Consider the following 15,731-nt stretch of genomic DNA (forward strand, 5'->3'; position numbering starts at 1 on the left):
TATATATATATAATATTATATGTATGTATGTATGTATGTATTTAGATAGGCTCCGCACTAGCGGATCACAGAGTTGGCAACTGTGGTGACGAAGTATACAGACTCGTTTGATGTCTAGGAAAAATCGAGACAAAAATAGAACGTCGAAACCGTCAACCTACTATATAATTAAGTAGTAGCCTGCGCAAAATAGAAATTAAATAAAATTCAATGGACAGTACCACAACCCTATAACTATAAACATTTAAATGTTAAGAGTCTGTACTAAGTGAGCTGTGAGCATGCAAATGTGGTGCAATCAAAATCTACGCATGCGTGCAATGCAACTGTGTGTGTGTGTGTGTGTGTGTGTGTGTGTGTGTGTGTGTGTGTGTGTGTGTGTGTGTGTGTGTGTGTGTGTGTGTGTGTGTGTGTGTGCGCATACGTGTGTAATCATGCACTGTAGGTTACTTTCACGCAAAAACCGTTCTTGCCCACAAACAACTAAATGTACCTGAACATCTATGTCTGCACTCAGATTATCCACAGCAACTGTATTACACCAACTACAAACCCCAGTGCATACAACAGTATAGAACTCCTGCATCCAGCACAAGACAGCCTAAGTTAAGTATTTTATTGTCAAATGATCACAAACTGTCAGCTAATTATAGAGCGCCCATCTCCCAACCACTTGTAGCCAACAAATTAATAAATGGTTAGAGTTTTCATTGCAACTCAAAGACAGCTAACAACCCATCTTCCAGCCGGTTATAACCGTGTTCAAATTTTGGACAAACCACAAACAAACAATCTTTTTCTAAGTCGCAAAACTGCCCAGGAGTAGACGGGAGACTAAAGTCAATCTCTTTCTCGACTCTTGAGCTGTAACGATGATTATCATGCAGCAAAATTGACATCAAATACTTTGACTTGTGCAATTTCTTGTTACGTTGTTGACCCCAACAGTACACCTTTGCTTCAAATGTGTATGGACTAGACCATATTGATTGACAAAAAAGTTCAAGTTGTAAATGCAAACCTAGATTTCCGGTGTTGAATTTGTTAGATAAAATTGTGCATGGACGTGGTTTGTGTGATTTCAATTGTGCTAATTGTTGTGACTTTATCTTCCACAGGTGTACAAAAGTGTCGCCCATTTCAAATGAAATTTGTATCCGTTTGTCTAGTAAAGCTTTCACGTATTCCACTGACTGTTTCTGATCATCTTTCTCTAGGCGCTCGCCACCCAAAAGTTTGGTGAATGTTTTATAGTTGGCAGCTAAAACTAAACTTTCTGTTTGTTGCAGTGTTCTGTTACCATCCGCCGACTCATTGTCTGTCATTTGCAGTGTTTTCTTAACAGCCACTAACTCACTTTCTGTATGTTGCAGTGTTTTCTTAACAGCCACTAACTCATTGTCTGTATTTTGCAGTGTTTTCTTAACAGCTGCTAACTCATTGTCTGTTTCTGCTTGTTTCTTTTCAGCACTCGCCAATCTCTCTTGTACATTGCTCACTGTTTGCATAGCCAAACTAAGATGATAGACTATGTTCTTGTCCACGTGATCTTGTAGTTGCTCTCTATTCCCAATGAACTGGCATCTAGCTGATGCAAAATCGCACTGTAGAGGACTGGTGGGGCATACACCCTCTCTGCTGATGTGCACCTCCACGTACTTCCTAGCAACCTGCGTTCCACACTCATAAGGACAGTCAACAGGGTAACTATCACACATCTCATAGTGAACAGTTAACTGTCCATATTCCAGTTGTGCATCACAGTAGCAACAACCCACAATTCGGCGATTGCACTTATTCTGCTTGTGATAGTCCATGACTATTCTCATTCCCAATTCTCCACAGTCATTGCTGCACGCTTCAGCTACATAGCGACATTCCTGGTTGTGTTCATCACGCTGTCTTAGTTCACCTTGCCAGCTACAGCCTTTCTCACGTTGGTCACAATAAATCTTCAAACTAAGAATCTCGCGTTTCGTCATGTTGTTTAGAAACATTTCTGATTCCTTCAGTTCCTCCCTGCACACAGGACACGTCACATTACCATCCCTAATGAGGGGCCTCAAGCACTCCTGGCAAAATTGGTGACCACACTTGGTCAGCATTGGTTCTCGTGCTGCCAAGTGGCAAATGGGGCATGTGTATCGATCATTGAGGGGTTTAACAAAGTGAGCATCGAATCCATCTTCATGGTAGACAGCCATGCCATATACCACGTGGGCTGGGTTGCGCATGACATTCCATAACCCGGAAATCCCCTAATATGTGACCTCGGGTGTAAAACCTCTACAGCAGATACCACGAGTACACCACTCACACACATGCCATCTTCTCTCCACATCTGTACACACATTTGTACATCCTTCTCATCATACAATAACCAAACGCTACTAATCTTCCGTTCATCGTCTCCTTTTTCAACAAATTAATGTGAAAGCCAGAAAACAAGAAAGGATTCAAGCAATATAAGTCACGTGACGTGACACAACCACATACACTAGACTCCGAGTCTCATCTTAACACCAGCAACGAGCTGTCGTGCACGACAACAAGCAGCAACTGCTACAGATATAGCGTAGAAACTGTAGACTCCGAGACGAGATGGCAAACGACAAAATTTTCAGTTTTACGGCAGCATTGTGTTTGCTTCGTAAAGTTCAGTACAAGCTAACTGTAACCTGCTACCTTCTCTCACGTTCTGACAGTGAACAAAACTCGTGTTGTCACGCGCTAGGCACGCGGACATTGTAGACAGGTAATTCTGCACAAGCTATAAATTAAATTATATTTAATAAACGATACTACTACCAAAAAAATTAACAATTAGAAACATCAAATAACACTAAAGTCTAGTCTACAAAGCGAACTGCGTGCCCTGGCGCGCCTCCCCCCCGCGCGCGCGCGTGTGTGTGTGTGTGTGTGTGTGTGTGTGTGTGTGTGTGTGTGTGTGTGTGTGTGTGTGTGTGTGTGTGTGTAAGCGCTGTAGGTAGTCACTACTCTCAAAACGCAAACAACATCCAAATAAGTCGTTCAATTGATCGAGATTATCAATAATGTAAGCAAGAACAATCTAGATGTGGCTGAGCATTTACATCTGTCAGATTCGCACAGCAACTGTATTGCACCAAGTAAACGTTAGAAACTCCTAATACATACAATACAAAACTCCTGCATATCTAGCACATGAAAGCTCAACGCTGCTGTCAAATGATCATAGCCGGTTCACTGACTAAAGCCTCATCTTATAACACTTGTAAAAACTTGCAGCCAACACAATTGGTAAAAATTTAGGATTTCAATTCCAACTCAAAGACAACAAACAGCCCATCCTTAACAACCAGATTTTTGTAAGTGAAAGGACATATCAGATCAATCTTACACAAAGTCTCCCATCCTCTGCCATGAAAGCTACTATAGTCACTCAATATCTGGACTCTTGAGCTGTCGCCATGATTATCATGTAGAAAAGCTGACATCAAATACTTTAACTCATGTAATTGTTTGTCATATCTTGTATCACAACAGCTTACCCTTATTTTAATTAAAATAGTTTTGACCGTGAGATATGAAATCCTATGTTTTGACAAATATGCTCAAGCTGTAGATGCAAACTTGGATTTCTTGTGTAAATTTTGTTAGAAAAAATGAAGCAACTACCAACCGAACATCTGTTTGAAAATTGCTGTGACGTTATCTTCCACAGGTATACAAAGTGCCACCCATTTCAAATAAAATTTGCATCAGTTTATCCAGTAAAGTGCTCACATACTCCACTGACTGTTTATGGTCCATGCACTCAACACCCAAACTTTTGATAAATGACCCATAGTTTGCTGCCAACAGTAAACTTTCTGTCTGTTGCAGCTTTTCCTTAACACCGAATAACTCATCGTCAGCAACTGACAACATCGTCTCCATTCGTTCTTGCTTCTCTTCAGCACTTGCCAATATCTCTTGTACATTGCTCACTGTTTGCATAGCCAAACTAATATAATAGACTTTAGATATATATGTTCTTTTCCAAGTGATCTCGTAGTTGCTCTGTATTTCCTATAAACTGGCATCCCGCTGATGCAAAATCACACTGTAGAGGACTGGTGGGGCATACACCCTCTCTGCTGATGTGCATTTCCACGTCCTTCCTAGCAACCTGCGTTCCACACTCATAAGGACAGTCAACAGGGTAACTATCACACATCTTATAGTGAACAGTTAACTGTCCATATTCCAGCTGTGTATCACAGTAGTAACAACCCACAATTCTTCGACTGCAACTACTCTCCTTGTGATAGTCCATGTCCTTTCTCATTACCAATTCTCCACAATCATTGCTGCACACTTCAACTACATAGCCACATTCCTGGTTGTGTTCATCACGCTGTCTTAGTTCACCTTGCCAGCTACAGCCTTTCTCACATTGATCACAAAAATATCTTCAAACTAAGAATCTCACGTTTCGTCATGTTGTCTAGGAACATTTTGCGATTTCTTCAGGTCCTTCCTGCACACAGAACACATCACATGTATTACCGTCCCTAATGAAGGGCCTCAAACACCGGCGTAGAGTCAGGGTGGGGTAAAAGTGGGAAGGTTATATCCCCGAAACATTTTGGGCTTGTCACTCCGCTTCAAGCAGAAATCAAGTTAATTAAGTTACTAAACATGCAGCCGCTTAGTCTTAGAGTAGTATGTTGACGACGACGTTGACTACCTCTTTGATAATACACATCAACATTTCAGTATGGTAGAACCAGCAGTGTCAAGAAGTCATAGTGAAGTGCGCATGCTCATACTTTTTAAGACCTTTGCTACGCTATCCGGCAATGGCAGAGTCAAAGAAGACCGCATCAAAAAGGCACAAGTCTAGTTATGTTTCAATTAATTGTAAGGTCGACAACCCGATATTGACCAGGGAATGGAATCTTCGGCGGCTACCGATTCGCATGCACTAGCTCCGTACTTTCTCTACTTTGTGTTCAGGTTAGTCTAGCTACCTACGAAATGTTAGAATAATTGGTCAAAGCTGGTTTGCAGTGATTACTAGTCTAGATTGTATTGTCATCGAGATGCCATTCAATAATTTGATGATACCACAGGAGCTTTGAAACTCTTTTGGCATGAACTGTAATTACCAATGTTTCCACTCTTTTTAATACGCACAGTGACGGCACTCAGTTCCATAGTTTTTTGTAACTTGAAATCTGTACTATTAGATTTACTTATATATGTCTATACAAACTGCATGTAAGAGAAAAGTACAATAGTAGGAAATAGGCGGGGCTTCGCAAGTAAAAATGGGCGTGGTTTCCAGTCTAATTTATTTGCTCCCCAAACTTGAGGGCCACACTACGCCGGTGCCTCAAGTACTCCTGGCAAAATTGGTGACTACACTTGGTCAGCATTGGTTCTCGTGCTGCCAAGTTGCAAATGGGGCATGTGCATCGATCATTGACAGGTTCAACCAAGTGAGCATCAAATCCACCTTCATGGTAAACAGCCATCACATGTTACGAGGACTGGTTTGCGCATGACATACCGTAACCCGGAAATTCACGTGACTGGGTGAAAAATCCTACAGCAGATAGCAAGGGTACCACTCACACACATACCATCTTCTCTCCACAACTGTACACACATTTGTACATCTTTATCATCATACAACTAATCTTTCGTTTATCGTCTCCATTTAGATGTGAAAGCCAGTAAACAAAAAGGTACGAGTCACGTGACGTCACACAACCACATACACTAAACTCTCGAGTCTCACATCCACACCAGCAACGAGCTGTCGTGCACGACAACAAGCAGCAATAGAGCATAGAAACTGAAGACCAGGGGCGGATTCAGGATTTTTGAATGGGGGTTCCGTGACGTCACAAAGGTTAGGATCAGCCACGCGTCCAGATATAAATTAGCTATTTAATTAACACCTATACCATAGAACGGAAGTATACGTTAATGAATCTACAGTACTGGCGAATTTGAATTGATCTTGCAAGCCTATACATGTCTTTCGCTAGACTGGCAAATGTTACCGCGTTTTTTTCTTTCCGAAGAAAGCTTCTATAGACATATATGGTTTCATGAAATTGTGAATGTTGTGACCATCAAAGGTGGAAGTATATTTTCATGAGATAGAAAATAACTACTATGAAACATTATCATTGCAAGGAAGTAAATGAAACGTGTTGTTGGAGAACAACTGAGATTGAAAACAAGTTACCATAAATTAATGTAGAAAGAGTGGAAGTACCGTACGACTCACTCGTACTGTCCGACGATGATGGACCTACGTCGAAAGTTCCTAATTAATCTGTTCTGCACCTCCGTGTGAAGTTGCTTAAAACTAAAACGTGAGCTGCGAGTCACGTCAGGAAGTAACAAACACTGCTGGTACGCGGTCATCTCCATGTGATGACGTCATAAAATTTTAGGGGGTCGACGGAACCCCCGGAATCCCCTCTAGATCCGCCACTGGAAGACTTCGGCAAACGTAAAAATTCCATTGTAGGCGGGTAAACAACAGCGCATGCGCAAACTATAATTTAAATTAAATTCAATGAACGATACCACCACCCTATAATTAGAAACATTTAAATGTTAAGAGTCTGTACAAAGTGAGCTGTAAGGATGCAAATGTGGTTCAATCAACATCTGCGCATGCGTGCAATGCAACTCGTGTGTGTGTGTGTGTGTGTGTGTGTGTGTGTGTGTGTGTGTGTGTGTGTGTGTGTGTGTGTGTGTGTGTGCATACGTGTGTAATCATGAACTGTAGGTTACTTTTACGTGAAAACTGTTCTTGTTCACAAACAACTAAATGTAACTGAGCATCTAGGTCTGTACGCAAATTATCAGCAACTGTATTACACCAACTACAAACCCCAATACATACAACAGTATAGAACTCCTGCATCCAGCACAAGACAGCTAAGTTAAGTATTTTACTGTCAAATGATCACAAGCTGTCCACTAATTATAGAGCTCTCATCTCTCAACCACTTTTAGCCAACAAATTAATAAATGGTTAGAGTTTTGATTGCAACTCAAAGACAACCAACAACCCATCTTCCATCCGGTAAGAACGTTGTTCAAATTTCGGACAAACCACAAACAAAAAATCTTTTTCTAAGTCATGAAACTGCCCACGAGTAGTCGGGAGACTAAAGTCAATCTCTTTCTGGACTCTTGACCTGTAATAATGATTATTATGCAGCAAAATTGACATCAAATACTTTGACTTGTGCAATTTCTTGTTATGTTGTTGACCACAACAGTTCACCTTTGCTTCAAATGTGTATGAACTACCACAAGGCGATGATGTTCTTTGACAAGAAAGTTCAAGCTGTAAATGTAAACCTTGATTTCCGGTGTTGAATTTGTTAGATAAAATTGTGTACGGACGTGATTTGCTCCATTTCAAGTGTGCTAACTGGTGTGACTCTATCTTCCACAGGTGTACAAAAGTTTCGCCCATTTCACATGAAATTTGTATCCGTTTGTCCACTAAAGCTTTCACATACCCCACTGACTGGCTCTGATCTCTAGTTAAGCACTCGCCATCTAAAAATTTGCTGAAGGTCTTATAGCCGGCAGCCAAAACTGAACTTTCTGTCTGTTGCAGTGTTCTGTTAACATCCACCGACTCATTGTCTGTCATTTGCAGTGTTTTCTTAACAGCCACTAAATCACTTTCTGTTTTTCGCAATGTTTTCTTAACAACCACTAACTCACTTTCTGTATGTTGCAGTGTTTTCTTAACAACCACTAACTCACTTTCTGTATGTTGCAGTGTTTTCTTAACAGCAGCTAACTCATTGTCTGTTTCTGCTTGTTTCTTTTCAGCACTTGCCAATCTCTCTTGTACACACTGTACATTGCTCACTGTTTGCATAGCCAAACTAAGATGATAGACTATGTTTTTGTTCAGGTGATCTTGTAGTTGCTCTCTATTCCCGATGAACTGGCATCCAGCTGATACAAAATCACACTGTAGAGGACTGGTGGGGCATACACCCTCTCTGCTGGTGTGCACTTCCACATCCTTCCTAGCAACTTGTATTCCACACTCATTAGGACAGTCAACAGGGTAACTATCACACATCTCATAGTGAACAGTTAACTGTCCATATTCCAGTTGTGCGTCACAGTAACAACAACCCACAATTCGGCGATTACACTCATTCTGCTTGTGATAGTCCATGTCCATTCTTATTATCATTTCTCCACAATCATTGCTGCACGCTACAACTAGATAGCCACATTCCTGGTTGTGTTCATCACGCTGTCTCAGTTCACCTTGCCAGCTACAGCCTTCCCAACACTTATCACAGAAAATCTTCAAACTAAGAATCTCGCGTTTCGTCATGTTGTTTAGAAACATTTCTGATTTCTTCAGCTCCTCCCTGCACATAGAACACGTCACATTACCATCCCTAATGAGGGGCCTCAAGCACCCCTGGCAAAATTGGTGACCACACTTGGTCAGCATTGGTTCGCGTGCTGCCAAGTGGCAGATGGAGCATGTGTATCGATCATTGAGAGGTTCAACAAAGTGAGCATCGAATCCACGTTCATGGTAGACAGCCATGGCATATCCACGTGGGCTGGTTTGCGCATGACATTTCGTAGCCTCGAATTTCCAGACCAGAGTGCGCGCGAACTCTAGTCTGGACCAAGTCGATACTAAAATGATTTCGGAAGTATTTATCAATAGCGATGCTAAATGGTAATGTAACAGCGTAGGATCGTTTTACCTAAATCAACATATCATTTGTAAATAAAAATGAGATCTCACGAACAAAGAAGAGACGTCTGCCGTGTTTGCGGCGATATTGTGGTAGACAGCATGAAACGAGGACTCTTTGATTCTTCGGCAGACCGCTAGCTAGTCTAATCGCTCGACTAGCGAGACTACCGCTCGACCAGTTGTCAAAGGTGATGGATGGTCTGGCGACGCTGTTGTGCATGTCCTGTCGCCGCAAGCTTGTAAATATCGAAGAAATGAAGCTGAAACTAAAACTAAGATGTGTGCGTGCAGAGTATAATCATTGTTCTGGCATGCAGAGTTTATTCATTGTTCTGGCGTGCACTTAGCCGCCCACAAGGATTTCACACGCGCGCAATCAGTGCTAGTACACTTAGCATAACCAATTCTTGCTAAGCCAATCAGAATTTACAACCGAGATTCGGGTTGTAGAAGCTGATTGGCTTAGAAGGGCTATTTCCGAAACCATTTTAGTATCGACTTGGTCCAGACTAGAGTTCGCGCGCTTCGCGCGCTCTCTGGTCTGGAAGTTCGAGGCTAGACATTCCGTAACCCGGAAATCCCCTAATATGTGACCTCGGGTGTAAAACCTCTACAGCAGATACCACGGGTATGTACCGCTCACACACATACCATCTTCTCTCCACATCTGTACACACATTCGTACATCCTTCTCATCATACAATAACCAAACGCTACTAATCTTTCGTTCATCGTCTCCGTTTCCAACAAATTAACGTGAAATCCATAAAACAAAAGGATTCAAGCAACACGAGTCACGTGACGTGACACAACCACATCACACACTAGTAGATTCCGAGTCTCATCCTAACACCAACAACGAGCTGTCGTGCAAGAGAACAAGCAGCAACTGCTTCAAACTAAACAGATAGAGCGTATACGCTCTACTGTGTTGTATAGCTCACCAGCCGTAATACTACTCCGCTGTAGTCTAGGCTAAGTATATCGCGTATACCGACTCAGTGGACCGGTTATACCAGAATCTATTCTGCTACAGTGAACGACACGTACTCTACTGCACAAGTGCACTCAACGCTAGTTATCGCTAGACTAATATAACACGTACACAAACCGCAGTCACACCTAAAGCGCATGCTCGCTATACCACACTCTCCCTTCCTTAGTCTGGTGCTGTCCTTATCTATTGTTCACGATATCTTGCTGGTGGTTGTCTGTTTTGTCTCTTTGGATATCGTCTGGGAGTCTCAATCTCGTGGTCTTCTGGAGGTGATAACATTTCCTTGGAGATCAAGGTAGACTCCTCATCTTGGTCCTTGTGTTTAGTAGATTGAACTACTTGTCCTGTCTCTTTCACAGGAATGACTGGTACTGGTATCTCTTCCACCTCTATCTCTGGTACACTTACATCAGCTGTTTCTGGTACACTCCGTTGATCTCTCCAACGCATTTGGTCTATATGCACGTACCTGCAATGTCCTTCCACATTCACTAAATAGCTGGTTGGTCCTAGCTGTTGTTCAACGGTTCCCACCAACCACCTACCACGACTATCTTGACGTGGATTCCACACACTGACTTTACAACCAGGATCCAGTTGTCTTGATCGTTTGGTAGCTTCCTCGAACTTGATCCTCTGTTCATCTCTGTCAATGTCACTTACCTCTGGGCGCAACAAAGATAACTTGGTTCTTGGTATTCGTTTGATCAACAATTCCGCAGGAGTTTTGCCTGTTGCAGTATGTGGAGTCGTACGATAGTGTAGAAGGAACGAAGACACTTGATGACTTATCGATCTTCCCGCTGGTCGAACCTTCAAGCTCTTTTTCAACTCTTGTACCATTCGCTCTACCTGTCCATTAGATGCAGGATGGTAGGGTGGAGTCAGTTGATGCTTGATTCCATTGGCCTCCATAAACTCCTTGAAGTCTTGTGCCCTAAACTGAGGACCGTTGTCGGTTACAAGTCGCTGTGGCAATCCATGACAAGAAAAGCTTCTTCGCATAGCTTCAATTGTCTGCCCTGTAGTAGCATGTATACCCAGTTCGTGGACTTTCGGCCATTTAGAGAAGGCATCTACAATAAGTAAATACTGCTTCCCCGCAAACTCTGCAAAATCCGCATGGACACGTTCCCATGGTGATGTTGGGTAGATCCATGGATGTGAGGGTTTAGTAGTACTTGGTCTACTCTTCTGGTTTTGACACTGTTCACATGATCTTGCCAAATCTTCTATATCCCTGTCCAGGTTTGGCCACCACACGTAACTTCTGGCCAAGGCCTTCATTTTGCTGGTCCCCAGATGACCCTCATGTATCTGCGTTAATACGGTCTTTCCCAATTCCTCTGGGATGATAGCTCTGCTGCCCCACAATAAGCAGCCTCCTTCGATCGATAACTCATTAGCACGTTTAGCAAATGGTTGTAAGGATTGGTCCACATCTCTGGTAGTCCATCCGTATCGAGTATATTGATATGCTCTCCTTGTCACCACATTCAATTGGGTTGCCTTTGCAATCTCTTTGGCAGTCATGGGCAATGGTTCACAATAATCCACTCCAAAGATTTGTTCATTTGGATCAATTACTTCTACTGGTATAGAAAGTCGAGACAATACATCAGCTTCCTTGTTATCCTGCCCTGCCCTGTATTCTAGCTCATAGCTGTATGCACTTAATATGAGTGCCCAGCGCTGCAGTCGTGCAGCTGCTAGCGTAGGAACTTCTTCCTTAGCTCCTAGAATTCTCAGTAGTGGTCGATGATCGGTTAATAGCGTAAACTTCCTTCCCATCAGGTATTTATGGAAGTGTCTTACTCCATAAATCAAGGCTAGGGCCTCTTTTTCTACATGAGCATAATTCTTCTCAGCTGGAGCTAGTGTTCGTGATGCAAATGCGACTGGGCGTTCAGTGCCATCTTCCATGACATGACATAGACACGCTCCTACTCCATATGGTGAAGCATCACAACTTAACTTGATGGGCTTACCCAAATCATAATGTACTAGTAAGTCCGATTTCACTAGTATTTGTTTTGCCTGCCGGAATGCCTTTCTCTGTTGATCCAACCACTTCCAACGTTGCTGTTTCTTCAGTAAGATATACAGTGGTTGTAATGTCGATGACAAATTAGGTAAGAACTTCCCATAATAATTTAGAAGTCCCAAGAAAGCCTTCAATTCAGTCACGTTGCTAGGGTCAGGTGCATTTTGAATCGCTTCCATCTTACTCCGAGATGGGGATATGCCTTCTGCACTCACCACGTGCCCCAAATATTCTACCTTCGACTTGCCAAATTCACATTTTTCCATTTTTAGCTTAATTCCGGCTTGGTTCAGTCTTTCCAAGACCTTGAATAACCTGTGGTTATGCTGTTCATCACTGTTGCCCACTATTAGAATATCATCTAGGTAGCAGATGACTCCGTCCAGTCCTGATAAAACGTTATCTATAGCTCGTTGCCATATACTGGGTGCTGAGCTTATGCCAAATGGCATCCTTGTGTACGTAAACATGCCCTTGTGTGTATTGATGGTTAGGTATTGCTGACTTCTGGGGTCTACTAACATCTGTTGATACGCTTGCTTGAGATCCAAACGAGAAAATTTCTTCCCTCCTGCTAAGGTCGAAAACAAGTCATCTGGATTTGGCATCGGATATTGATCCAAATCAATATAGGGGTTGATGGTGACCTTGTAGTCGCCACATATTCTAACATTTCCATCCCCCTTTCGAACTACCACGATGGGTGCTGCCCATTCACTCTTCTCTACTGGTTTCAGAATACCTTCCTTCCGCATCCGTTCGAGTTCAGCATCGACCTTACCATGCAAGGCATATGGAATCGGTCTGGGTCGATGAAACTTTCGTTTGGCATCTGTATTCAACATGATGTTGGCCTGATATCCAACCAATGTACCTACCCCAGTGCCAAACAACTGTGGAAAGGTTTCCACTGGGTCTATTGTCTGAAATTTCTGTACAGTGAAGATTGAATCCCAATCTAGTTTAAAATGTTTCAACCAGTCTCTTCCTAGGATGGCGGGCTTGTTCTTCACTTTTACCACATGAAACTTTACATTTACTTGCTGTCCCTTGTATCTTACAGGAACTTCCGCTTCTCCTTGCACATTCAAGGGCTGTCCATTGTACGCGTGCAATCTGGTGGTACTTGGGCGCAACTGTATATGTTTCAAGTACTTCTGATATGTACTAGTGGGGATAACCGTAACTGTTGCTCCGGTATCTATTTCTAACTCTATCTGTCTTCCAGCAACGTCCATTTCCACTGTGACACCTCTCTTGTTTGAGATACTATAAACAACACTAAGCAATTCATCATCTACATGATGGGTAGTTCGGGGCTTCCCCTTTCCACGTGTTGCGTCTTTGGAATCTCTACTCTGCATTCTCTTCCGGCATACTCGACTAATATGCCCCTGTCCCTTGCAAAAATGGCACGTTTGTGTCTTAAATCTACAATTCTGTGGCGTATGCCCTTTCGTTCCGCATCGGTGACATGCTTGTTCGCCACCACTTCCGTGTTTCGTGGTTTTCGTATTGACACCTGTTGTGTCTTTCCGAACAATGTACGCGGTCTCAGACTTCAGAGTGGGCGGACCTTGTGGTGCACACCCACGAAGAACCCTTGTCTCTTGTCTCGCTGCTTCGAATGCCTGTGATATTTGCAGAGCCCTCTCTAATGTAAGGTCTGCCTCTGCCAACACTTTCCTTTGTAGTGCTTCACTATTCAACCCACATACGAGTTGGTCGCGTAGTGCGGTTTGTAAATACTCCCCAAACTCGCAGTCCTTCGCTAACCGACGCAGCTCAGACAAATACACAGCGATTGACTCACCTTCTCGCTGTTGTCTTTTGAAGAACTTGAATCGCTCCGCTATGACGACTACTTTGGGCTGGTAGTGCCTCTTTAGCATGTCAATCAGCGCCTCCAACTCGAGATCTTGCGGCAGTCGCGGTCTTACTAGGTTCTTCAATAGGGTGTAGGTCGTCCCTCCGATGCTCGTCAAGAACACGGCCTTCTGTTTGTCTCCATCTTCGATCGAGTTAGCTGTACAATACAAGAAGAACCTCTCTTTATAGTCCTCTACGGTGTCAATTCCTGGGCTGAACTCCGCCAAACGTCCATGATAACTTGCAGCCGCCATACGGTCGTGTGTTTACTCTGATAGTTCGAACTCCTATCGTTCAATGACAATCTCTTGTCGCAACTGTATCGGTGCTCCTCAGTGTCGTCCCGATCTTCTTATGGCTACGTACTCTTCGCCACTCTCCGAGTATATCCTCGTCGCCAATTGTTGTATAGCTCACCAGCCGTAATACTACTCCGCTGTAGTCTAGGCTAAGTATATCGCGTATACCGACTCAGTGGACCGGTTATACCAGAATCTATTCTGCTACAGTGAACGACACGTACTCTACTGCACAAGTGCACTCAACGCTAGTTATCGCTAGACTAATATAACACGTACACAAACCGCAGTCACACCTAAAGCGCATGCTCGCTATACCACATACTGTAGACTACAAGACGAAACGGCAAGCGATGAAAATTTTAGTTTCGCGGCAGCATTGTGTTTGCTTCGTAAAGTTCAATCCAAACTAACTGTAACCTGCTATCTTCTCCCTCCTTCTGACAGTAACCAGAGAACTTGTATTGTCACGCGCTAGGGACGCCACCATTGTAGGCGGGCAAAAAATTTCGCATGCGCAAATTATAAATTAAATTAAATTAAACAAACGATGCCACTACCTCAAAAATTAATAATTAGAAACATTAAATAACACCAGAGTCTAGTTTGTACAAAGTAAACTGCGCGCGCGCGCGCGCGCGTGTGTGTGTATGTGTAAGCGCTGTAGATAGTCGCTTACTCTCCAAACGCCAGCAATATCCAAATAAGTCGTTGAATTGATCGAGATTATCAATAATGTAAGCAAGAACAATCTAGAAGTTGCTGAGCATTTACATCTGTTAGATTCGCACAGCAATTATATAGCTTAAAACACTTGCAAAAACTTGCAGCCAACACAATTGGCACAAATTTAGGATTTCAATTCCAACTCAAAGACAACCAACAGCCCATTCTTCACAACCAAATTTTTGTAAGTGACTGGAAACATCAGATCAACCCTACACAGAGTCTCCCATCTTCTGCTATGAGAGCTACTAAAGTCACTCAATATCTGGACTCTTGAGCTGTAGCCATGATTATCATGCACAAAAGCTGACATCAAATACTTTGACTCTTGTAATTGTTTGTCATATCTTGTATGACAACAGCGTACCCTTACTTTATAATAGTATTGCCGGGAGGCACGAAATTCTATTTGATGACAAATAAGCTCAAGCTGTAGATGCAAACTCGGATTTCTGGTGTAAATTTTGTTAGATAAAATTGAGCAACTACCAGCCGAATATCTGTTTGGAAATTGTTGTGACGTTATCTTCCACAGGTATACAAAAGTGCCACCCATTTCAAATAAAATTTCCATCTGTTTATCCAGTAACGTGCTCACATACTCCACTGACTGTTTCTGGTCGACTTTTGCCAAGCACTCAACACCCAAACTTTTGATAAATCATTCATAGTTTGCAGCCAACAGTAAACTTTCTGTCTGTTGCAGCTTTTCCTTAAAGGAGAACTCCCACGATTTTCAAGTTGGGGTCAGATACAAGTCCCTTCCATAAACCGACAATTCGAAGGGACATACGTTTTGTGCACGACATCTTCACGGCAGAAGAAACGTCGAAAGAAAGGGGCGTGTCGGGTAAGCGAGGTACATGACGTCATTGGTGCAAAGCCACACGCGCATGCTATCGGGTTAGATGCAGTTGCGGACGGATTCGAACGCATACGCGTTGTTCTTTTCTGTCTGGTGTTCGACCTTACAGTTTCGAGCGAGCAAGAGTACGGACCTACTCAGCGTGACATCAACGCAGTTGAATACATTGACGGCCATGACGGCAG

At 42.9% G+C, this 15,731-nt stretch overlaps 4 protein-coding genes across 4 annotated transcripts; all 4 read right to left on the reverse strand.

Annotated features, from left to right (window-relative positions):
• Positions 1-526: 526 nt before the first annotated feature.
• Positions 527-2,204, reverse strand: LOC134188279 (TNF receptor-associated factor 3-like). Its single transcript, XM_062656476.1, has one exon. It carries the CDS (start codon positions 2,202-2,204, stop codon positions 708-710), a length of 1,497 nt encoding a protein of 498 aa, XP_062512460.1. The 3' UTR covers positions 527-707.
• A 1,486-nt stretch (positions 2,205-3,690) lies between these two features.
• On the reverse strand, positions 3,691-5,501 carry LOC134188280 (TNF receptor-associated factor 5-like). Its single transcript, XM_062656477.1, has 4 exons — positions 5,335-5,501; positions 4,454-4,501; positions 4,059-4,400; positions 3,691-3,985 (listed from the first exon to the last, which is right to left on the reverse strand). The coding sequence occupies exons 1-4, from the start codon at positions 5,499-5,501 to the stop codon at positions 3,691-3,693; spliced, it is 852 nt and encodes a 283-aa protein (XP_062512461.1).
• Positions 5,502-7,024: 1,523 nt separating this feature from the next.
• Positions 7,025-8,587, reverse strand: LOC134188281 (TNF receptor-associated factor 3-like). The gene has a single exon (XM_062656478.1). It carries the CDS (start codon positions 8,585-8,587, stop codon positions 7,025-7,027), a length of 1,563 nt encoding a protein of 520 aa, XP_062512462.1.
• A 1,339-nt stretch (positions 8,588-9,926) lies between these two features.
• On the reverse strand, positions 9,927-13,910 carry LOC134188282 (uncharacterized protein K02A2.6-like). The gene has a single exon (XM_062656479.1). It carries the CDS (start codon positions 13,908-13,910, stop codon positions 9,927-9,929), a length of 3,984 nt encoding a protein of 1,327 aa, XP_062512463.1.
• Positions 13,911-15,731: the final 1,821 nt, after the last annotated feature.

This window comes from Corticium candelabrum, chromosome 12 (assembly GCF_963422355.1).
Source record: "Corticium candelabrum chromosome 12, ooCorCand1.1, whole genome shotgun sequence".
NCBI lineage: Eukaryota > Metazoa > Porifera > Homoscleromorpha > Homosclerophorida > Plakinidae > Corticium > Corticium candelabrum.